Source organism: Equus przewalskii, chromosome 32 (assembly GCF_037783145.1).
Source record: "Equus przewalskii isolate Varuska chromosome 32, EquPr2, whole genome shotgun sequence".
NCBI classification, from domain to species: Eukaryota; Metazoa; Chordata; class Mammalia; order Perissodactyla; family Equidae; genus Equus; species Equus przewalskii.
In genome coordinates this window covers 25887994-25913433 of record NC_091862.1, presented here as the reverse complement: position 1 = coordinate 25913433, position 25440 = coordinate 25887994, and the positions used below count along the sequence as shown (strand labels likewise).

Below are 25440 nucleotides of genomic sequence, written 5' to 3'. Positions count from 1 at the left end.
TGAGAAAGACTGTTTTCAAGGATAACTGTGCTCTTGCCTACCACTTTCTTTTTTTATTATAGTTTTCTTTTTATTGAGGTCATGTTGGTTTATAACATTGTGTAAATTTCAGTCTATATTGTTATATTTCAGCTTCTGTATAGAGTACATTGTGTTCACCACCAACAGTCTAGTTTTTCCATCTGTCACCATACACATGTGCCCCTTTCCCCCTTTGCCCTCCCTCCACCCCCTCCCCTCAGGTAACTATCAATCTGTTCTCCTTACCTATGTGTTTGTTTGTTTGTCTTCAACATGTAAGTGAAATCATACAGTAACTGTCTTTTTCTGTCTGAATTATTTCACTTAGCACAATACCCTCAAGGTCCATCCATGTTGTGGCAAATGGTACAGTTTTGTCTTTTTATGGCTGAGTAGTGTTCCATTGTGTATATATACCACATCTTCTTTATCCTTTCATCCGTTGAGGTGCACTTTCTATTTATTGCCTTTGTTTTGCAGTGATTCCAGTTTGAAGAAATCTCATATGACTTCCAGCCAGGTATTTTCTAATACGTGTGTTTTTATTTTGGTTAGTAAAAGAAATCCAATCCTAAATATGAAGCGTGTGAGAGGGCTCGCCACATCTTCCTTATTAGCCAAGTCCCCACCTTCACAGCCCAGATCTGGACCTACTTACAGCGCCTCTACGTGGTTTGGTCTGGTTCTCACCTCCTCTCTGAGCTCGTACTGATCAATGATGCTTTTCAGTTTCTCTGCAAGCTCTGTGTTCTCCTGACACAGCTTCATATTTCGCTCACTCTGCTGCTCAATCTGGGCCTGGATATCCGTCAGGGTGCTCTGGAAATGATTTGTGATCTCCTTCCTTTTCTCCTCCTCCTCACGTGCCCGCTGAAGGGTTTCCTCCTGTGGATGAAAAGCAAAATATTTTGTGATGCCGGTTTGCGTGCACTCTTGGTTTATAGAACGCAGGGTTAGGTCGGTGAGAGGTGAGGAGTGTACAGGGTAAGGAAGATGTTCTCCTCAATTGTCCAGAGTTAACGTTGCTGAGCCCCCAAATAAATGTATGAGCAAAGGTTTCAGCTGTGAATACACAGCCACTCTGAGCAGGTGCAGTGAGGACCTTGAATTTGATAGTTGGTGACGAATAGGCTTGTTTTAAAGATGACGGGACTCCTGCTTAGTGAATGAACTGCAGTGATCTCTAACAAACGTGCTATGGCACAATTCTGATCTTTGGCTGTGGCCTGGAGAAAAGGCCGCGCGGTTTACTGATTGATGAGACAGAGCATGTGTTCCCTTGGTTTGGTAAAGAAAGAAGAACTATAGATCTTTATTCCTCTATCAAAATTATGGCATATTAACCACACAATTGTATTATCTAAGTTTAGTAAATATAAGTGATCACAATATAAACTTTTTCTTAATAAGAAAAAACTTTCATCCAAGAGCTTAAAAAGGAAACTAGTTGTAGATTAATTACAGTAATTAAAGAATGTGACAGGAAACCTTTGAAAATAAGGGGGATATTTTATTTCTGAAAGAACGGTCATCCCACATGTCACATAGGGTTATGGAAATGTTAAATGCAAATTCTGAATCTGAAAGCAGTAGTGAGTTTCTAATCTTCTTTAACTCTAAAATGAAATGTCTAATGTTTCTCTCTTCCACTTTGTTAATATTCAGAGTTGGAAATTAACTTTCATGCCATTTCTGTTCTATTTTCTCCTAAATCAGAACTCTCCATTCACTGCTAGCTACTAACAATGTATCTAAATTTTCCCCATATCCTGATTGATGGTTGTTGGCTTTGTGATTATTCCTTTCATTCTTTTGGAATAAAAGGGTTTAATATTGCTACATCATACCAAAGATAGAAACACTGCTGACAAGTGATACAGACATTTTAGGATTCCTTTCAGTTCTGACTAATTGTTATTATGAAAGCTTGCTTCATTGTTGGCAAGTAAAATTATATGGCATTTAGTTGCCTACCATGATCAAATTATGTAACAGGATTTTTAAAAAGACATAATGATTTAAACAGAAGAAATTGTGCAAATCTTTATTATGATGGTAGAATAATGTGATCAAAATAAAAACTGATGCTGAAAATATATGCTGTGGAAATATTTTAATTTATCAATAGATGTCCTCTTTCCTCTACAATATTAACATATTTTCTAACTTCCGATATCAGAATCATAATTTATTCATGGTATAAACATTCATTGAGTGACAATTTCTTAGGGATGTTATAGAAGATATTTGCACTTCCTAATCCGAGGAAATTAACTGAGAGGTCATTTCCCTGAACTTTGTCTGCTAACACTTTTATATGTATTTTACTAAAAATGATTATGACCATCTACGTGCCACTGAATATACACGTGATGGTGACCGTGTCCTTACTGCTCCTGATTCGCTCAGAAGTCAGCAGCTTCCTAGGTGTAGAACCACAGATCACGGCCCGAATGCCGTTTGCATTTAGACTGTTCCCCCTGTCAGTGAGCTTCCTGCTGGCAACTGGCTACAGAAAGAAGTCCCGGATGTATTAAACGCATGTGAAACCATCACAGCACCCAATCCTGGCCCACAAAATGGCATCTTGCATTTTACGTTACGTTGTTTCTCAATGAAAGAAAGATAAATCCAGCAAAATCTTATAAAACTTGTGTCTATTGATAAAGAATTTAGAATGATTTGGATGGTGTCTGAGATAAAATTTTCTTTATCAAGTGTATTATTCAAAGTGAAAATTAATAATGCCAATAATTGAAGGACTAAGTCTGAAATAACTAAGAAAACAAACTTTGTAAGCATCATTGTGCATATTAGAACTGGTGCCTGGCACATAACCCATAGGTGCCTGGTAAGTGTGTATTTAGTGAATCAATGGCTTGTTAACTTACATAGAAACATATAAGTAACTTGGACTGCGTAATTCCTATAGTCCCTTCCACATCAAAATTCTGTGATATTCTGATAACAGATCATACTCACCCCTTTATTAAAATCATGTTTCCTGAGACACTTACCCATTTCTTACTGGGCAGTTGTTTTTCAGTATAATTTGAAGCTCAGATTTATTGCTTCAAATATATGTAGTATTTTGTTGAAATAAGCCCATGTCTCAGACTTTCACTGGTCTTTTTCTAAATTATCCTAAATTGTGAGGTTTTGTGGGATTTTTTTGACTTATTGATGAATAAATTTTAATAAAGAATAGTAAAGGTTAAAATTTATGGTAGTGGAAAGGGTCTGGGTATGCATTCTCTTCCTCTATCTTCCCCAGCTCCTGGCACGTGGATTTTTGAATCAGATTCACTTATGCTGTTTCACTAGCGTGGCCAAGGAAGCTCATGCCACAGCGACCCTTCTATAGATAACAGCTGTAAACTCGGACAAAATGCAAGAAACAGCTAATTAAAGGCATTAGAGAGTCAACAAAATCAGGCAGATTTTGGAGGGAAGTTGACACCTGTAAAAAGGAATAGTATGTTGTAAGTTTCCCATTTTGTATAGCTTTTAGCTTGAGGGGAGGCTGCAATTGGCAGCTGCACAGGATGGTTAAAACTCTCATAGAAAACCTACCATCTTTCTGATCCAAAGAATAAAAGTACAGAGTTCTGGGCAACTATAGTTACTGGAAGGTGAGGGGAGATTCCCGGGAAAGAGAATCGAAGCGAGAGAGAGCCCTAAATTCTGTGAATAAACTGCCCAAATCTTTGGCTGACCCTGAACCACACATGTGCAAGGCAGACTCAAAGCAACTTAGCTAAGGAAAAAAGAAAGAAACTGAGATTTGAGCTGCTGCCCAAAAGAGATTTGGTAGTTTGGTTCTAACCAAGTTAACTGCCTTCCAAAGAAAAAAAGAATCAACATTTTTCAAGGAGTATCTTACAATCCATGTTCTCCACAACACAACATCCAGGATACAACCTGCAATGACTTGACACGAACAAGAAAATGTGACCCATTCTCAAAAGAAAAGACTATCAGAGAAGGCCTATTCCATAATGACCCAGGAGTGCAGTTATCAGAAAAGAATTTTAAAACTGGTATTATAACTATGCTCATTGATATAGAGGAAAATACTATCTCAATGAATGAAAAGATAGGGAAATCTCAGGAGAGAAAAACAGTCTGTAAATAAGAATCAAATGGAAATTCTGGAGTTAAAAGTTACAAAATATGAAATTTAAAAATCACTGGATGGACTTAGAATAGAGATGACAGAGGAAAGAGTCAGTGAATGTGATAACAAACTAATAAAATTATCTAATCTGAAGATAGAAGAGAGAAAGGATTGGTGAAGAACATGGAGAGAGACTCAGGACCTGTGAGACAACATCAAAGGTCTAACACAAATAGAGTTAGAATCTCAGAAGGAAAGGAGAGAGAGAGACTGGGACAGAAAAAATATTTGAAGAAATAATGGCGGAAACTCCCCCAAATTTGGTGAAAGACATAAATTACAGATAAGGGAAACTCAGCAAATGCCCAAGAAGAATAAATAGGAAGAAAACCGCATCTGGGCATAAAGCAGTCAAAGTTCTAAAAACCAAAGACCAATAGATAAATGACATATCACATATAAGGGGACAACAATTCAAATTATTCTTGATTTTCGTCAGAAATTATAGAGGCCAGAATATAGAATCTATAAAAGACTGAGAGAAAGAAAGAAAAGAAAAAAACCCCTTGTTAACCCAGAATTCTATATCCAGTGAATATAGTCTTCAATAATAAAAGCAAAAGAAAGACATTTTTTTTTAAAGATTGGCACCTGAGCTAACAACTGTTGCCAATCTTCTTCTTCTTTTCTTTTTTTTGAGGAAGATTAGCCCTGAGCTAACATCTGCTGCCAATCCTCCTCTTTTTGCTGAGCAAGACTGGCCCTGAGCTAGCATCCATGCCCATCTTCCTCTACTCTATATGTGGGACGCCTGCCACAGCATGGCTTGTCAAGTGGTGCCATGTCCGCACCCAGGATCCGAAGCAGCAAAGCCCAGGTCCCTGAAGTGGAACGTGGGAACTTAACTGCTGCACCGCCAGGCTGGCCCCAAGAAAGACATTTTAAAGATGAAAAGAAAATAAGATAATTGATTTCCAGCAGACTTGTAGTATAAGAAATGCTGAAGGAAGTTCTTCAGGCTGAAGGGAATGAGACAAAACAGAAAAACTTGAAGCTTCTGAAGGAATAAAATACATCAGAAACGGTAAATATCTGGGTAAATAAAAACAGTTTTTGCATTTAATTTTTAAAGAAACAGATGATTGTTTAAAGTAAAAATTATAACAAAATTATATATATATAATATATATTATATAATTATATATATTATATATATTATATAAAATATATAAAATTATATATAAAAAATTATAACGTTGTCTCACGGGCCTTATAAATGTACATAAAGGTAATACTCATCACAGTTACAGGTTAGAGGAGGGGGAAGTAAATGGACCTATTTAGTTGCAATGCTTCAATATATTATGTGAAATTACGTGAAAGTATTAACTCCAGGTGGACTATGAAAAGTTAAGAATGTATGCAGTAATCACAGAGCAACCACTATAAAGGCAAAGAGGTACAGTTAAAAATCCAACAGAGAAATTAAAATAGAATTTTAAAGGCATTCAAATAATCCAAAGGAAGTCAGGAAAAGAACAAAGGAACAGAAAACAGAGTGACAAATAGTAAATAAACAATAAAATGGTAGACATATATCCAACCACACTAATAATTACATGATATGTTAATAGACTCGTGCTCTAATTGAGAGGCAGATACAGTGAGAGAAAGTAAGCAAGGTCCAACTCTACACTGTCTCTAAGAGATGCAGTTTAATATAAAGACCCAGGTTGAAAATAAGTGGATGGAAAGAGATGTACCATGCAAACAATGAGAGTAAGAAAACGGGAGTGGCTATATTGACTTCATATAATGTAGACATCATGATAAAGATTATTACTGAAGAACCTTTCATAGTGATAAAAAAGTCTTCATCAAGGAGACATAACAATCATAAATGTGTATATACCTAATACCATTGCTTCAAAGTACATGAAGCAAAAATTGACATGATTAAAAGGAGAAGTAGACAATTCCATAATTATACTAGGAGGTTTTTAACACCCATTCCTCAGCAATTGATAGAGCAATCAGACAGAAATTTAGTAAAGACATAAATGCTCTAGAGCTAATTGTTACTTGCACGACATTACATCTATCATCTGAAGAACACACATTTTTTCCAAGTACCATGTATGTTCATTAAGATAGACCATATATGATGGGCTATAAAAATTAAACAAAACTTCTTGAGGCCAGCCTGGTGGCATAGCGGGTGGCACAGCGGTTAAGTTCGCGTGCTCCACTTTGGTGGACTGGTACAGACCTAGTACCACTTATCAAGCCACGCTGTGGCAGGGGTCCCACATATAAAATAGAGGAAGATGGGCGCAGATGTTAGCTCAGCAGGAGGAGGAAGATTGTCCACGGATGTTAGCTCAGGGCTAATCTTCCTCAAAAAAAAAAAAAAAATTAAACAAAACTTCCAAACAATCCACAAGTCAAAGAAAAAATCAGAAGGAAAATTAGAAAATATTTTGAATGTAAATCCTGATTTTGATACTTAAAATATGCATGACCTTGGACAACAGATTTTGGATTGCTGAGTCTCAGTTTCTTCACCAATAAAATGGAGATATTGATCCTCACAGGGTTGTTGTGAAGATTAAATAAGATAACGTGTAAAGCAGGTAGCACAACTCCTGGAATAATAAGGATTCTTAATTCCAATGTTCCTAACTGTAAACCAGGACTGAGGGTGTGTGGCTCTATCTACAGGGTCTCCTGCCACTGCCATCATTCGGTCCCTGAATGAGACCCAAAGAGGCCCAGACACACCCTCCCACTCCTTAAATCTCTTTGTTGATATATCTGTTGACTTAATTTCTAGCTCTTTACTATACACACTCCTGAAAGCCAGCAGATTTATAGAAACATAGAACCTATTATTGAATATGTACCTTGAGCTGAGGAGGACGCTTCCATCCCAGACCCCATCTGACCTGGGTTTTCATTGTCCCTAGTGCAAAGGCTGAAGAGATGCCAGAAGCTCATCTCCTACAACTCACAGTTTGAGAGTTGGGGTTCACCACACTGGCCTCCCACTCCCAGACATCAAAACCAATTCTGGAATGTGAGGAGCCACTGTCCTCTTGTATTTTTCTTCTTAACTCCATTGTACAAGCTCAGCAATGATCAAAATCTCTCTATTTCTTAAAGTATCGCCTTTTAAACAGATGTAATAACTATCTCGCAGGAATATTGGTGTCTAATTAATTCTTATTTGTTGAAAGCTTTAAGATCTCCAACTGGAAAAGGGATTGTAGACACATGCAGAATTATCTCGGAGAACTCGGCATCTTGCTTCCTTGAATGGAGCTAATGTCTGCGTGTAGTTGAATTAGCCACACTGCTAGAGGCTCATGCTGTGATTGATGAAGCCCACGCAGACTGCGTGAAGAGATCAGTCTATTATTTTTAGATTGAATAATTACATCTGAGGAGCCTCAGTGTTTTTCCAGTAGTTTCTTTTTTCAGCTGACTATTGACATTTTGGCTCTTAATCTTGCTTTATTATGTCAATTAGTTTTGTGTCATTTTATTTCATGTCATGCAGATTTCATTTTCATACAAAAAATCTTGAACTTTTCCAAGTTTGTAATTTAAAGAATAGAACAAAGGCTTACCTTAAAAACAAAACAAGACAAACTCAACGTAAGAAAAAGTGGGAGGAGAGGGGGCGGCACACATTTTCCCGAGGGCCTACTCTGTGCCAGGTACTACTATCTCGCACCTTACATATGTGACCTCATTTAATTTTTCCCAGACCACCCAGTGAAGTCGCAACAGTCTCCATTTTACGGAGGAAACAGGCTTGGGAGGTAAAACAATTTACTGATGGTCGCAAGTGAGCACACGGCAGGGCTAGTATTTGAACCCAAGTCTCTGTGATTCTAAAATTCATGTTCTTCCCATGGTTAGCAGAAGCTTGTGTCTATGCAGCATGCAAGAAAGTGTGTTCTGCGGACACCTGTGCTGACACATACCTTCAGAGTCTTGTTGTGTCTCTGCAGCTCCCGGCACAGACTCTCCAGCTTGCTTCGGGCGAGGACAGCTCTGCTGTGTTCGCCTTGTAACTGGTCCTTTTCTTTCTGGATTTGTGCCTGTTTCTTTTGTAAGAGTTTTAGCTTCTTTTGCTCAGTGCGATGTTCATCCAGCTAGAGGTGAGGGTGCAAAGAGGAAGGAAATGGCAGGACTCCCTTTTGAGTTGACAGAAAAGGAGCAAAAGAGGAAATGCCTCAAGTTGCTCTCGGTTGTTTGGAAAAGTTCTGCTCTTATGACTGTCCCTCTGGAATCAAATGAACCCACAAATGTCACCTTTGGAGTAGTTGTAGATACGGTTTTTCAGGCGTAACTTTCATAGGTTTTTCCTCATCATCACTATCATTGTTGCTCTCTTCCTACGTTGGGCTTCTTTTCAGTGGCCTAGAAATAGTTTTATCTTTCTTGAGTCTATTCAGCGATGCCAGTCAATATAGAAAGGCGTGTCTCAGAATGTGTAAACTGCCAGAGTTCCCCATAATGCCTTGCCTTGGGGCAAAGGTCAACAGTGTGTCTGCAGGTTCACAGTTAGTTCTCACAATTTTTACTCAAAACAAGCTTATAGCAACTATTTGTAAAAATAGAAAAGAGAAAGGCAGGCTCCTGGTAAACAGAAGATGAAATCCTCTTTATAATTTTGGGCTTTGGGTGTGGGTTGTGAGAAAGGGAGAGGAGAGAAAGTACTATCTAGCATTGATGATTTTTCACCAAAGCTTCAGAATGGCCACTGCACAACTCAGCAGCATGAATGGCAAGTATCTGTAACATGCCTTACGGCCCCCCCACCCCGCAACCTCAGTGCTTTTGGTAAATAAATCATGACACTTGTTTCTGCCAAGCCCAGGTGGGGCCTCTTCTCACCCTCCTCCAGCAGCCACAACTGAAGGATCAGAGACAGCATGGAAAATGAAACCAGTGCACCACTGGACTTTCCATTGTGGGATGCTAAAGTTCTGGGGTAGGGTTGTGTAATAAAATGTATGACATTCAGTTACATTTGAATTTCAAGTAAATAGGGAATGATTTTTTACCAAAGTATATCCAAAATATTGCATGGGACATACTTTTGCCGAAAAAATTTGTTTACTTCAAATGCAAAGTTAATTGGCATTCTGTATTTTTGGTTGCTAAATTTGGCAACATTTTTATGGAATTCTCATCGGGGTGGGAGAGTTTGGGGATCAACCTCCAGAAGCCACCAGAGATGAGCATACACTCGGGCGATGGTCTCAGCCTGTCAATCAGTGTAGCCATGTGCAGCTGGTAGCCCTCTGTCCAGAGCCATTTCCTCACTGGACCCAGTTCCCTGAGTGCCTTCATGGGGTCTAAGTGGGTAGGTACTTGTCCTAATCATGGCCTTATTGGTTCCTGGAGAGGAAGAGCCCTGGGGAGCCCCTGGGTGCTTCTGGACCCCAGGTGTTCCTCGTGCCTCACAGAGCCTGATGCCAGTGGAGACACACACGACAGGGGCCCTGATAAGTGTCTCAGTTTCCCTGTCTTGAAAAAGCATTTATTCTTTCTGAACTAGATGAACAGGACTGTCACACTGTCTTCAGTTCATATCTTATTTTACTCCCTTCCTTTCTCCCTCCTGCCACATTGATATGTCCATTTTATAACGGACACATTATAATATCCTTGCCATATTAAGCTGGGATATTCATACACGATATTCTACTCCTCATACTTATGGGACAATTTTTACTTATTAGTGAGAATTAGCATCAGGAAAAACTAGGCCAATATTACTATAAATATTGATTGAAATTGACATCCTTCTTGAGGTTCAATTGGAAAATCAATATTTTATTATATATTTCTCGTGCTAATCTGCTCGTAGAATAGATGAGGTCCTTTCATTTTGTACCATAGTTAGTAGTTAGTGGTGAAAGTTCTTTGCTTATGTTTGTACTTTAAATGACCTATTGTATTCCCGGATATTTATATACTGTCATTATTGTTACTGCCATTACAGTTTAGACTTTACCTTTTGAAGATTAAATCATGTGTCAGGGTTCCTCAGTCTGAGCACTATTGACGTAATGGGTCAGAGAATTCTATGTCATGGGGGCCTGTCCTGTGCAATCTAGACTGTTTAGCAGCATCCTTGGCCCCTACCCTCTACATGCCAGCAGCACTCCCCAGTTCTGACATCCAAAATATCTCCAGACAGACATTGCCTATGGTCCCATGGTAGGCAAAACTGCCTCTGTTTGGGGAACACTGCCCTCTGTGAGTTTATCTGATCGTCAGGAGGAGGAGATCTAACTTGTGTTTCCCACGTTGGAAGAGATGATTTCTGCTTGCTCATCAACCATTTAAGTCCTAGTTTTACTGCAAGATCATACACGTTTGAAATTTAGCTATGTCTATCTTGCTTTGCTCTAAATAAAAACTCTTAACTCTCTGATAATTTTTTTTTAGAGCGTGGCTCATTTTCTTCCAGTACTTCAGATATATGTGAATGCATATGGAGTTTCTTAATGAATGAGAGCAAGCATATTGCCACTGAATCAACTTCAGTAAAATGCTGGCTTTGTGATTTAGTAATGCACTTAGACATGGTTCTTCTGTACAATTGTAACAGGCATATAGGATTTTCATCTGCAATTTCTGTTGTTCTCGCTTTTTTTTTTGTTATTAAGTTAAAAGAGCAAAACTAATGCCAAGTACAAAGTTAGAATAGTATTAGTGATGTAACTACATAAAAATTGAGTAAATCTGCAAAAACATTTCTTCCAGGTCATTTCTTAGTTTAGTCATGAAGTGTCCTTATTTATTAATGAATACCATAGTAGGCAATCCTACAGGATTCAGAATCTATGAGGATGAGTGAGCACGAGTGGCAGTGACTCACAGCTTTGAATTTGGTGACTTACTCTGTGTTAACACTTTTATTTCAGGCACTTTCTATATTAATATCCAAATCAATGAGCAGGGAAATAGGTTTTAGTCTCCAAGTAAAAGTTTGAAATTCTTCATAATTTTTCCTTTCTGAAGAGGAAATGTAGTGGGGTTTTTTTGGTCAGTTTTCTCCAATTCATTTTTTCTAGAATGATCTTTTGGGCTTTGAAGTTTATTATAGGGCATGATACAAATGCCAAAGTACAGCAAGCAAGGCTTGAATGGAGTAGAATCTTTGGAAAAACACCCTCTGTGGGGCGATTGCTTGGCTGGGAGGTGGAGTAGGTGCAGAGAGTTTCCAGACACCATGGTGAACAGCCCTGGCTCCCAGCAAGACTGGAGAAGGGATCCTGCTCTGATGTACTGCTATGGGGCTGCAGCACCGTGAGTGGCTTCCTTTGCTAGTCTAGAATGCTCCCCAGTCTAGCCAATACAGAATACGGCACGAGAAACTGAACATGAATGGCCTAGGTATGAGTAGATAAGTTGAAGGGGCAAAGAGAAAATGATGTGGAAAATATCAAAAAGAGCAAGAATGGACAGGTGAAAACGGGGGCCATATTTTTGGGAAAAATATTACTTTGACACCTAACATTTTATGGCGTTGAAATTTTCTTACGTGGTTAATAGCCAATATTAAACAAGTTGCAATAAAATTGGTCCACTGATACTTCTTTATAAATTTCTATCATTCTTTGGAAAGCAACATGGTCATTAAAAAAAAAAGCCTTCATTCTGTTTGATTTAGTAATCTTATTTCTGGAACTTTTTCCTAAAATCATAAAAAAGGAGAAGGAACAAATCTAATGTAAGATAATGTTCACTGTAGCAATATTTGGTAAAGCAAACATTGGAAGGAATCTAGACGTCCCCAAATTAGAGAACCAGGAGATACGGCCACTTAATGGAAAATGAAATCACTTTTAGAAAATATAATCATGAAGACTATAAACTGCATGGGAAGATGTCTGCCACACGAGCCAGAAAATCAGACACCGAATTACATGGACCTCACAATGGTAATTCCAACGAAAGGCATCTGTACACATAGCAGAAACTGGAAAGCTGTGTTTTAGACTATGGGACTAGAGACATTTTTACCTGTGTTGTGCATTCAGCATTTTTCTTATACTATCGTGATGTGTTTTATGTGATTAAAAAACAATTTAGAAGTATTGTCAGCAGAGTTAAGCAATCAGCCAGTCACTCAAGGTTTCAGAATTTCTCTGGGTCTGTTGTATGACAATTCAGCATAACAGGAGGCATCAAGATAAAAGAAGAAAGGAAAGAACCAACAGGGATTACAGGATAAAGTCAGAGTGAAAACTACTCCATCAGCAGGGATAAGATGCAACCGGGGACCTGAGGGCTCCTGGGGCCTGAAGCTCATTCAGTTTTGGAGAACTTCTTTTAAAAAACACTAAACAAAAAACAAAATTAAGAAAAGAGAATTATGTCCTGAGCCTCAGAGGGGCCCATGCGAGTGGAAGACCCTGACTCCTAAGTTCCTTTAGCTGCAGGTGACCCTGCCTTCAGGAGCAGGCTGACGACTGCCAGGAGGAGTTGTTGTGCTGTGTGTGTGGACTTAAGCTGCATTCTTCTGTCACTGCTTCTCCAAAAGAAAGAAGTGAAAAAATTTTTTTAAAGAAAGGAAGCAAAAATGTGAGAGAAGTACATTGCCCAGCTCCACTTAGAGGATGCCATGTCTCAGCTGTGGGTCTCATACACCCTGGGGTGGTGCACGGACCTCAGGCCTAGCTCCTTTAGTGAGTTTTCATGAGGTTCATGAAACCAGATATGCTGGCTTCCCTGAACCCTTCTGTTTTTTCCAAGTGGCCCACGGATTCTCTCGTGCCTGGGAGGGCTTCCCTCCGTCCCAGGGGCCCTAAGTGATTGAGAGAGAGACTGTGTGGGGAGGACCTAGCACTGGGCACGAAACAACCGCATCAAAGGCCTTGCCATTTTGGGGGAGGGGAGAAGAATGTAGCTCAAAAAGAAGAGGGAAGGAAGGAAGGAAAGAGAGAAGGAAGGGAGGGAGGAAGGAAGGGAGGAAGGAAGGAAAGAAAGAAGGGAGGGAGGAAGGAAGGGAGGGTGGAAAGGAGGAAAGGAGTGAAGGAGGAAGGAAGGGAGGAAGGTTGGGAGGGAGGGAGGAAGTTGTCAAGATCAAATGAGATTGTGTCACAAGTTGAGGGCTGGGATTAACTCAACGCTCGGCCTTCCTGAGGGGACCCCCTTCAAAACACCTGGGCACAAGAACTGAATGAAAGTTTGCTTTCACATCAAGCGTATTTATCTTTTATTGCAAAGCCAAAAAGAACTTCTAAATATCCACAATTTTTAATTACCTATACTTCTCTTTCGTCCCCAAAATTATACACGTAATCGAAGGTGGAGTAGACTCCAACTCTGTCCTCTTTCTTCCTTTTGCTGTTATTCCTCAGTTTTCTGTCTCATTTTTCCTTTAAAAAAATTCTGCTTTTCTGATTCCAGCTTTGGTTTGTCTGAACTAACCAGCCATGGCCTATAATGATGGACCTGAAAACTAACAGCCTCCTTTCTTGGCTCTAATCAGAACCTGAATATTTCTGACAAAAAGAGCTCTTCAGGGGCCAGCCTGGTGGTGCAGCGGTTAAGTTTGCATGTTCTGCTTTGGCAGCTGGGGTTACGCTGGTGTGGACCTACGCACCACTTGTCAAGCCATGCTGTGGCAGTGTCCCACACATAAAGTAGAGGAAGATGGCTACAGATGTTACCTCAGGGCTAATCTTCCTCAAAAAATAAAAATTAAAAAAAATAGCTAATCAAGGATCTTACCAGTTCAGCATACTTCTTGAATAAAAAATCAAGCTTTTCTTCAGGGGTTTGCAACTTGTTCAGATTTTGCATTAGTAGGTTGGCTTCTTTGCCTTAAAAGAAAACAAAAATCATAAAGATATTTTTGAAAGTAAGTGTTGAACTTGAAGTCAGATTATACGGGCTGGAATCTCAAATTGTCTGCTTGCTAATTACCATCTAACTTTAGCCAAGCCACTTAATCTCTCAGAGCCTCAGATATAATTTTCCTCTCCTCTGAGAAAAGATGACACTTCTCTTACAGAGGAAGTGAGGATTGGCTGAGAAGTCTGGGAAAATGTGTGGTACAGTGTTGGGCTCATGCCAGATTCTCAACAAATGTCTGCTGTGACAGTAGTCCCCAAATTTTCATCCCAAGAATCCATTCTTGTTACTTCCCTCCATAGTCTAAATATTCAAAATAATTGTGAATATTTTGAAAATATGACACATGGAGTTGCCAGAATTCCAGCACAAAGCAGAGAAGCTTGACAGTCTGTCCATCTTTTTGTTTGTTTGTCTGTTTTTTTCTTTTAGTAGCTCTTTCCTCTTTTTGGGGGGGGGGGGGAATAATTCACTTCTGTGTATGAGCCTGTTCCATGAGATTTGGGTGGGAATAACTGATCATATTTCCCACAAGCAGAGACTAAAGTCAGTGTGGAGGGAAGATGGAACCCAGACGCGCAGTGCCTTTGCGACAGGACTCTTCGTGTCTCTGTGGCCAGTCTGGCCTCCAGGGCCCTCCTTTCTCCCATTCCTGCGTTACTGCTCACCTATCTGTGACGACCTCTCTGTCTAATCAGAGTAGGGAGGTCAAGTCACACAGCGAAGCCCATGTTTCCTGATATAAATTTGCTTAAGAATATTAACAATTCTGACAACCTTTATCCCAACAGTCATTGTCCCTTTGCTGGAATATTTGCTTTCATCCTGGAGAGGTAGATATATCACGGAATTAAAGTTGCCATGGAATACAGGCCATAGGACACACTTGGACAGTCATGCCTCGCTTAATGACCAGGAAGCCTTCCAAGAAACTCATGGTTAGATGATTTCGCCATTGTGGGAATATCACTGCGTGCACTTACACAAACCTCAGTGGTACAGCCTACCACACACCTAGGCTGCATGGTACTAATCTTATCGGACCACTATTGTACGTGCTGTCTGTCATTGACCAAAACATCGTTATGCGGCACGTGACTATACTAAAACATGATGCATTATTTATCCGAAATTCAAATTTCGTTTGCTTTCCTGTATTTTTATTTGCCAAATTTGGTGACTCTAATGGCATCAAAGAATTTTAGGTCTAGAAGGAACTTAAAAGAACATCCAGACAACTGGTTAGTTTTATAGATTAGGAATCTAAGGCCCAGAAAAGCACCAAGTTACATAGTTAGCACTGTCAGAGGCAGGCTTGACTCCAAAGTGTGTCTGCTTGCCCGAAACCACTAAGTCCCTCCACTCCCATGCCGAGGAAATCTAGAGAAATCAAAGGAAACTTTTTTGAAAAAAATGACCTCATTCCTAATAGCTGGTGGTGTCTATCTTTGCCCAGGGAGTCAGTTCAGATTAGAGACGTGGCCCAAGACAGGGGAGAAGGTGGGGCCAGCCGTCCCCCTCCAGCTCTCCAAGTGGCCCAGCACGCGGCCTGGAGACTGAGCCTCAGGGCTGCCCCGCGCCCCCGGGCCTGTGCTGCAGCTCTTTCTCCAGCAGCAGGGATGGACGCGCCCCGGTCACCCTTGTCCAGCGTCTGTGGAAGGTGCCACATGAAGACCGCCCTCCTGAGCCAGAGGGTCATCTATTAACGACAATAATTTAAAGACAAGAGATGTACTGCTGATCAGATTTGGGTCAGGACCCAGCACAGAGCTTGGCCCATGGCAAGTGCTCAGTGGATGTTGGTAATAACGGAACAAGACACAGCCGACTGGTGCACACGCCGTCGTGTAAATCAAACGGCTCCCGTCCTGGAGACGGCGCCCGCCCGCGCCCTGTGCTGCGCGCCGTGTCCTTCTCGGCTCTCGGGGGCGGAACCCCGGAGGGAGGCCGGTGGTCTCTTTTCTCCACATGAAGTATCTTCTCTCCTTTTTGTTAACTGTGAGAAGAGGGTTTTTAAAAAACTGTCACTCTCACTGAGGTCTCCTTCTACTCCCATATTCTGTTATTTTGTGTAGATTAACATTCAGGTGCATCAATCTATCCTTCAAAAATGAGTTCCCCTTTCAACAAAAAACCCAAGAAGTTGGAGAAAGGCAGGTGTGGCAGCCATAGATATGTGTCATCAGAGAGCTTAGTTTTTACGCTTCCACTGACTTTGCTGGACTGCAGCGCTGTGTGGGCTTACTGTGGAGGCAGGGAATGGACGAAGAGACTTGCTCATCATCTCAGAAAGGCTGTAATTACAATTCCACGGGAATGGGGCCATTTGGCGACAGTGTCAGACACAAGAGGAAAAATCGACTTCACTGAGGGACGTTTTATTGGGAGAGGATGACCTGCCTTCTTCCTAATGTGTCGTTCTAAAGCAATGTGGTTGTGAGATTAGTCGTAAAGCAAGGGACAGAACTGAAGTCCCGTTAAAGCTGGGGAGGCATGTGGTGGGCACAGGGCACCACTTGGCCAGATGCTCGGTTTGGCCTCTACACGAACGTGGAACCACCTGTGCAGCGAGAGCAACCCTGTGATGCGCGGCTGCGGCCACCGCATAGTTGTCGACTGCGGGGGTGTCGACTATAAAGGAATTATTTTTACGTCAAAGAAATTAAAAACCTTAAGTGAAAACAATGAAATTAGCCACAGAAATGTGGACTACGATTTTTCTTAAACTTTTAGCTTAGCGATAACTTTATAATAAGTTTGGTGAAAAAATATGCAGATTTAATGAGCGTTCCAAACTATGCTTTTTTTCTTCCAAAATTACCTTTTAGAACTTTGGAGCTAAAATTTGGTCGCGGATACACACCTGCCCCTCTCTTCTCCCTTCGTGATTTCCGTGTGTTCTGGCAGAAGCTTACAGCAGGAAAAGATTGTGGATGTTCTGTTTCAAGCATTAGACCCAGATTCATATTTCAGTGTGAATTTTGTTTTCTTTTTTAATAGTTTAAAAATAATAAGTGTGATACAAATAGTTCCTGAGCATCTTTTAAGGGAAATAAGATGCATGTACCTAGAGGATAGGAAGGAGAGCAGAGTTAAATTCACCCTGAACCTGGGTTCTAGAAGTGACCCTGCCATCAACTAGTTCAGTCACTGCTTTTACGGACGTTTAAAACCTCTGGGTTTCAATTTCCCTGTCTATGAAATTAGTAGCTTGATTAAATGTATTCTGAGTTCAGCCCCTGAGATTTGATGATTCCATGACTGAAACAGCTTTAATCACTTTTAGCTTGATTTAGATAACAGCGACAACAAAATTAACATTGTTTGGATGGTATATTTGTCTTCCTAAAATGTTTTGGTCTGCTTTTCGAATTTGTGAAGAGTCCCTGACCCCTCACTGTCCCCTCTCATGGTTGTGGTTTTTGTTTGTTTCTCTTGGTTTTATTGGTTCCATCAGTTTTGAAAATACTATCTGCCCCATATTTTCTAGTTGTATTGTTTTCCAATTGGCTGACATTTTATTTCTCTCGTGTTTTAGTGGCCTTGCTATGTGTATTTGGAACTTTGGCCTCTGACTCTGTTCGGGGTGGATCTGGACTTCTTATTAGGTCGGTTGATGATGTGTTTAAATTACTGGAAATTTCTGGGCTATAACTATACAGAAAACTTTCTTAACAAGAAGATCTTGGAGTCTAATAATGAAGAGATTATTCCAGGGAAAACAAAATAAAGCAAAATCTTATAATGAAAAAGAAAAACATCAGGAAGAGTAGGAGGTTGTTAATGCACCCATTCCTGACTCTGGTCAGAATCGAGTACTAATCATTTTGCTCAAGACATTTTTCTGTTCCCTTCCACCTCCTCTCAACCCTCCTCTCCTTTCAGGATCTGGCCTAAGTTCTAGCTTCCCTAGCAATCTGCTCATGAACCTTTCAGCCTCTGCTGATTCCTCTTTCCCCTGAATTCTTCTGGTCTCTCGCCATCTCTTCCAGAAAGTTTAACACTTGTATCAAAGCAACAGACTATTTCCCTCTCAGGATGAAACTAGGCAAACAGGCTAAAATGGATGAAGCAGACTATCTGGGAAAGTGACCATTCTGAGGCAGATTAAGTAAATGGCTGAAGACATTTCAGAAGACCAATGTCCTACTCAAGGTGGCCCTCAGAGGCAGAACTGAAACTCACCTGTAACTGGAAAGGTGAAACCCCTTAACTGAGCTATAGCAAACACTCCTCAACAATGGGTCGATTGTTTTTATATACCTTCAGTCCTGTAATATTAGTGAGTTCAGGTCTGCCCCTTGCTTCCTTTATAACTAATTTTACAATCACATTAACTTGTTGAGTAACCCTTTCTGCAAACTCTTAAACTCTCTAGGCTTCAATTTCCCTGTCTATAAAATTAGTGGATTGACCAGATGGATTCTGAGCTCAGAATGGACCTGTGGATAGGCTTCATTTTTCTCCAGGCTTTTCAATCAGTTCTCAATCTAAAACTCAGAAGGTATATTACATTTTATCATTGTTTTGTGCTTATGACTATGTGGTGCTTGGGAAGCCCAGAGAATGTTGTCAGAGAAGTGATTAATGAGACACTTGTGAGCCTGGAAGATGGAATGGGAAGCAATGTCAACAGAACGTGTTGTGGTGCCGTCTAACACAGAACCTGTTTTTGTTTCCTTCAGTTCAGATGCAAAGGAGAAAGTGACTCTTTCCCCCAATGTGCTCTGATGTATAATGTGTTGATTGTGGGAGGATGTGTAGCTTCTAAAGGAAACACAGGCCTTGAGTGCCTGGGTTGTAGAGATATTTCCCAAATATTCAAAGAAGTGAAAGAAGGAGATTTTTGGTCCAATAAGTTTTGGAAATGTTATAAACTATGCCCATCACTATTGGAGATTTTCATTGTTGTATATTAAAGGTCAGAGAATTTTGGTAGTGAGGAAACTCTAACATTGTCTGAAATCCCAAACGCCCAAAGTATATACTTTGGAAACTTTTGGGTTAGAGGGTCAGAATATTTCAGCATCTCAAAAATACCAGTAAAGCAACTATTATCGTGTAAATGTACAAACAATTAAAGACTCATCTTTGATCAAGTGTGTAAACAAAGTCTAAGGATGTATCTTCAGGTACAGGTTGAATGACTTACTAAAATTCTACACAGGTCCATAGAGGTCCTAAAGGAAGACTACAGCTGGTACTTTATATTTTCTCCAAAAGCGTAGAGGAAGCTCTTTCTGAAGCACTGGAACTGTTGCTTCCACAATCTATTTGTGTCAAAATTACCCAGAATGACTTGGCCCCACTCTAGACATAGCAATTCTGAATCTCTGTGTTCAGGAACAGCATTTTTGTCAAATTCTCTATTTGATTCTAATGCATAAAGTTTGAAAATCGTTGGTCTAGACCATGGTACAGTGCCATCTAATTGATAAAGAGCCAAGAAGCCTGCTAAAGTCACTGCAGACAACTGAAATAATATTGTCATATTTAGATTAGACTAAAAATGTTGTTTTGGGCCTGGCCTAGTGGTGTAGTGGTTAAGTTTGCACACTCTGCCTTGGTTGTCTGGGGTTCACAGGTTCAGATCCTGAGCACAGACCTACACACCACGAATCAAGCCATGCTGTGGCAGCATCCCACGTACAAAATAGAGGAAGACTGGCAACCGATGTTAGCTCAGGGCCAGTCTTCCTTACCCCCACCCAAAAAAGTTTTAATTCATAAAGCAGCTGAAATAGTATAGTGGTTAGAAGAATATGGTGATGGAATTCAGAGAATGGCATGGAAGGGCTAACAGCTTACACACATGTAATTAGAGTGGACCCACCTGGGCCTTCTGATGCACAAACATTGGTTCTGATCAAACACATTCAACTGAAATTTGGCAACCTGTAGATAGTGGCAGAACTAGAGCTGTGGAAGTTTTCCTTTCTCTAACATTTCTTTGGTTATTGGTAATAGTAAGGTTAATACAGAAATAATATTTGAGATAACTCAGGGAAGATAGAGTAGAACTCAGACTTGGTCATCTTGAAGTCTACCTCTACTTTCTTCTTATCCATGCCCTCAATACGATACACACAAACGCCTGTTCAGAAGCAGTTCTAGAGTGACAAGCAAAACAACTTTCCTGGTTAGGTACACTTGAAATCACTCACCTCTGCCATGTGGTTTTGTATTGTCTTATGCAAAGTTTAACAATGACGAATGCAAGGGGATATTTCTGAGATGTGTTTGACAGAAATGGAAAAATAGCTCTGTAACACAGGGCAACTTCATTCTCTTTCCCAGAGTTCCAGAACACTGGAATGATTCTAATCTTGCGATTTGGAACTTGGTATTAGCTGGGTTATTTTAATCTTTACACTGGATGGGTCAAGTATGCTATTTGAATGTGCCTTTCAGCCCTTCTTGAAAGCATTGCCAGCAATGGGTTTTAAGCATCATAGTGATGTCCTATGTCAGCACAGACATACTTCTGGATTTACAAATAGCCTGTTACTGGAGTCTGAACCCAGTTCTGACTCCAGTGCCTATGATCCTTCACTCTGCCACACTGTTTTCCAGAAATGAGTAAGACGTGGTCCCTGTCCTTGATAGATTCTTCATCCAGCTTGGGAGGCAGATATATAAATAAACAATTACTGCAGAAAATGTAATGGAGAGCTAAGGAAGGTGATACTTACTCTCCCTGCGCACCTTGGAGAACGTATCACATAGGAGGTGGCATTTGTAGTGAGTCTTTCAGTGAAATTCACCAGGGAAGGCAGACAGGGGGACTTACATGGGCAGTAACATGCTTTCACTTGTAGCTAAAAAATTAACTCTGTCACAGCCATGTTTGATGTTACAGTCCTACGTGTTCTCCCGACAGTTTCCAGTGCCTGTTCCAGCACTTATCCTGTGTAACAACTAGTTTGCATGTCTGTTTCTCTCTCCATACCTAGAGCTCCTTAACCAAGGGTCATGACAACTTATTTATCTTTGTGTGCCTAGCACAGTGCCTGAAAAGACTACGCATTAATGAATATGTTGCTGAACCAAGGAACTAACGAGAGTAAAAATATTTTCTGCAATTTTTGACATTCTGTAATTGATACATTTCTGAAGTTTTGTTAAATAAAAAATACTTTACATAGCAATAGAACGTACTACTAAGTGATCTAATAGATAATCATTCTATATACAGAACCATCCCTATATTTATATTTTGTTTAAATCCAGATTCCACTAGCTTTGCTTTAAACAGTTCCAGTTTCCTTCATCCGCTCATTCATTCATCCTAACAACCAATATTTATTGAACATCTAGCCTCTGCCATCCACCTTCCTGGACACTAGGCATCCAGTGATGTCCAAATACACACAGTCCCTGCTCTGGAGATAAAAGAGCTGGTGGGGAAGACATGCATGAACCAAATAATCACAGAAGTAAATGCACACTCTCAAATACTGATAAATGCTAGGAAGGAAAGATGCATGGTGCAATAGAAACAGAAAACAGGAAGACTATATCTAGGGGTGAGCTAAAAAGGTGCCGTTTGAGCTGTGAGCTGAATGATGAGTTAAGTGCTGGAAGGGCTGAACACGGGAATGGGCAGGAATTTCTAAGTAGAGAAAAAAGGATAGACCCAGGCCCTGTGAAGGATGGAGGATGATGTTCAAAGATCTGAAAGAGAAGGTCAGAATGTCTAGCAACTAGGCAGTGGTGGTGACAGGGGCAGAGCGTTCAGGAAGGGGATGTTGTGGGGTAAAGTGATGGGAGATAAAGCTGGAGAGATGCTTAGGGCCTGGAAGACCATGTGAAGAATTCTGGTCTTTGTCCTAAGAGCTATGGGAAACCACTGAGGACAGAGGGTAGGTGTGTAACATGCTGCAAGTCCACTTTAGCTCTGTCAAGGGGGTGTGTCTGGGGACAAGGACAGTAAGAGAAGATGTAGGGAGATCCTGAAGGAAGCTATTATAGTAATATAAATATGACATGTGGCTTCTAGTAAAGGTTGGAGGAAGTTTCCCTTTTAGGAATAATTCAAAGAAAAGTCATACATTAGAACATAACTACTTGCCTAATCCTTTTAGGATTTTCTTTTCCAATTTTTGCTCTTTATTACTGACAGGCTCTTTGGCTGTGGGTGGCTCTCCAGAAGCCAGGGGTTCTCTCTCTGTCTCTTCAGTGGCCTCCTCAACATCCGCATCCTCGTTGTCAGGTGGTTCTGGGTTCTCAGGCTGCCCCTTGACCTTGGTGGGACCCTCTTTCCCTGCTGGGCCAGCAGCAGACCCGTAGGTGTTGATGATGTCTTCTAGTTGTTGATTCAACTCTTCAGAGATATCATGAGCTGCCTGTTGGCGCTGCACGTCTGCTTCCTCCTCTGGTGGTTGGAGTGAAGTGGAGGAATCCTGATTATCTTGCTTCTCCAGGCCATTTTGACTGGGTAATGATGAACTGTCACCCGGAGGTGTCGACTGGGGTTCCCCCGAGAGCTGCACAGAGTGATGAGTCTCCATACTGGGAGTGGAATCTAGTGGGAAGCACAGTGAGGTTTATGTAGTTAACCCAGTTACACGTAAATGGTAAAGAGATCTCCACATGGATACCTTCCAGTTACAGTTGCTCACAGAGAGCGAATGTACTTCCACAAACCATCAAAATTGCAATTAGGTAAGAACAGTGGAATGCCATTTTTCCAAATCAAGTCATACTGTTAGCATATTTTTGGGTTTGGTTTTTAAATTCCAGTAGTATCTCCTATTATTGACATGAACACAGTAATTCAAGATTTGTTTTTTATGGATGTGTTTGTCATTTTGGTTAGAATGGCCAATTTGTGTTACCATTCTCTTATATAATTGTGTGTCGATTTACAATCATTGGAAGTACATGGATGTATATATTTAAAGTGTTTAAATTTTAAATATTTTGTTTTCAAAGTTAAAACATTTAATGCAAGAACCATTGGATTTACTAAAATCATTCATAACAATAACATTCCTAAACTCTATTTTAATCTATAAATAAAGATTTGATTAATATGAATACGCTGATGTAAATGAATTATTATACTGGCTATAGGAGATACTTTCTTGCTTTTCTGGTATTTTCCTTTTCCCAGATAAGTAACTGTAATTATCAATGAGGAAACGCTATTCTTGAGGTTCAAACTAGCATCATTTTTGGAAGAAGACAGAAAGTGAGGGAAAGTATAAGTTAGTACACAAACTAGTGTAAAAACATAGTGGTGCTCATAATCATAACTCCTTGAACTTAAATAACATATCTTTTGTTCCAATATAAAAACTGACTTTCCTTAGAAAAAAACATATTACAGCTTTCTCTTCTCAGTCAAGAAGCTCTAGGATAACTGAGTTTTCAATAAATAGCAATGTTTAATGAACAGGGAGCGGATGAATGAGGGAAATAGCCCACATATACTGTGGGCTCTTTGGAAATAGGGGGTGAGGCATGAGCTGAGTCAAGGGTTCCAGGGTTTGTGGCTATTATTATCATGTCTAGGGTTGCAAGAGATTTGGTTTGTGCCTGTAAGTTATGGTACATTTTATTTGTAAGTGATATCTAATGATGCTGCTGCTAATTAGCAGCATAAAAATATGACGGGGTCCTCTTAACACACAGGTTTTGATGTTGTGGTGGCATGAAAGCGAAAACAAAAACACACTGTTCTATGTACGGCACAGCTTCCTCCCCCCCGGCCTCAGGCCAGTTGATGTCAACTGCTTGAACGCCAACATGAACAGAAAATTCAACATGTAGACATTGCCACTCACGGCGCTCAGCAAGTACACATTAACTTCTAAGGAAGTACTTTTTTTCTCACTCATTTTAATTCACCAACTTTATTATCAAATGAATCAGTAAACAACTTCTCTTTCTTCATCACTGGAATTTCTTTATCACGACCCCTACTTGTTGGGCTCATTCATCTATATATAACTTATGCCTCCACTGAACTCAGAGAAAGACACATGGCACCTGCTGTCCAGCCAGAAGTTATTTTAAGCTCTTCTAAAAGGAGCCCTGGCATTTAGCACTTCATCTTTAAAAATCAAAGGAAGAGAATACGTTTTAGTGCAAATTGAAACCATAAACATTTACTGGTTAAATCCATATGTGGGTTTTAAAGTGTTAAGGAGGCATCTTAGGATGAAATAAAATCTAAAGTTAACCAAACTTCAAAGCAATGAATTTAAATTGACTGACCAGAGGAGTTTTAGTGTTGTTAGTCTAAATGCCAGTGTTTTATTTGTATTTGATTTATTCTTCATTCATCAGAGGCCATACTCATTGATGTTTTTTCTGTTAATTCCATGGTATCCTTTAAACTCATCTTCCACATTTGCTTTAAAATAGAATAACTGAGTCATTGTAAACCACAGAACAACTCAATTCCTAAAAGTAGCCTCAAGAGAAATCAACAAGAGGAAAAAAATAAAGTCAAAGAACTCTGTTACTTTTAAATAGTCTTATATTAATCGATTTTCTCACAAGAAATTATTTCTAAATTTTATCTTCTACAAACTTTATTGCCTGCCTTTTTTCTCCTCTGAGAGAGAATTTTCCTGTGTGCTGGCTGTCCCAGGAGGTCATCACACAGGTCCCTTCCTGGGCAACGCATTTAATTATAAATAAAACAATGGGAAGTTCTTCAACGGTTCACTGGAAATCTCAAAGTTACAAGTTTTGAATACCACAAACCACACCCAATAGCTTCTCACAGGGCTTGGGGGAGTGTGTGTCACACTTACCAGAAGGCAAGGAGCTAAGCAGAAAGAGAAAGGAGAGGCCAGAGGCGGCAGAAAGCTAGTGAGAGCAGCAGCAACAGCAGGAGACAGGCCCGCAGTTGTGTTCTTACAAGGGAGAGAGACCACACACACCCACACCCACACACACACACACACACACACAGGCTGCAGGAGAGCAGGGAGGGGGTGTGGCAGGGAGAGGAACGTCGTATGACGCATGAGAGAGAAATACTGCCTAGCTTCAGAAGCTGTCTCCTGGGCAAACGTCTGAGAAGGGAGAAGCAGCTGGTGGATCTTATCAGACTCCTCATGTTTTGTCCTTTTAAAAATTTAAACTCTCAGTTCATAGCCCCTTTGCCAGCACAGTTTTTCATCATTGTTCTTCTTTTGGGCAGAGATGGGTTTTTCTTCTTTCTTGGTTCATTTCCAGTGTAGTTTGTGGCTCATCTGCTTTTTTCCCCTTCTTATGCTAACCTAATTGGTGTTAGGTTTCTTATAGGAATCATGGGAAAGGAAAAACAATGGCATAACAAAAAGGAGGTCGTAGAACTACTTTAATTCTTATGTCGTTGTTTGATTTGTTTATAAAATTTGAAATAAAAATTTAGATGGCTATGTAGGCAGTGGGTTTCGTGTCATCTTCACGTCGGTGGT

The 25440-nt window shown here is 40.2% G+C and overlaps 1 protein-coding gene and 1 long non-coding RNA gene across 3 annotated transcripts in view; both read right to left on the bottom strand.

The window, feature by feature from the left end:
- The window catches only part of TXLNB (taxilin beta), a 43902-nt gene extending 18923 nt beyond the window's left edge, over nucleotides 1-24979 (bottom strand). The window contains exons 1-5 of one of the 2 annotated variants that reach the window (XM_008518389.2): nucleotides 24790-24979; nucleotides 22095-22547; nucleotides 13901-13992; nucleotides 8128-8298; nucleotides 712-906 (exon numbers count right to left, since the gene is read on the bottom strand). In XM_008518389.2, the coding sequence (XP_008516611.2) occupies nucleotides 712-906; nucleotides 8128-8298; nucleotides 13901-13992; nucleotides 22095-22533 (897 nt within the window). In that variant the 5' untranslated portion in view covers nucleotides 22534-22547; nucleotides 24790-24979. The remainder of the gene's footprint in view (nucleotides 1-711; nucleotides 907-8127; nucleotides 8299-13900; nucleotides 13993-22094; nucleotides 22548-24789) is intronic. The other variant, XM_070603167.1, reaches the window with a different exon arrangement.
- On the bottom strand, nucleotides 17003-20278 carry LOC139080804 (uncharacterized). Its single transcript, XR_011535600.1, has 2 exons — nucleotides 20188-20278; nucleotides 17003-17090 (listed from the first exon to the last, which is right to left on the bottom strand). It is a non-coding gene; the product is annotated as an uncharacterized lncRNA (long non-coding RNA).
- Nucleotides 24980-25440: the final 461 nt, after the last annotated feature.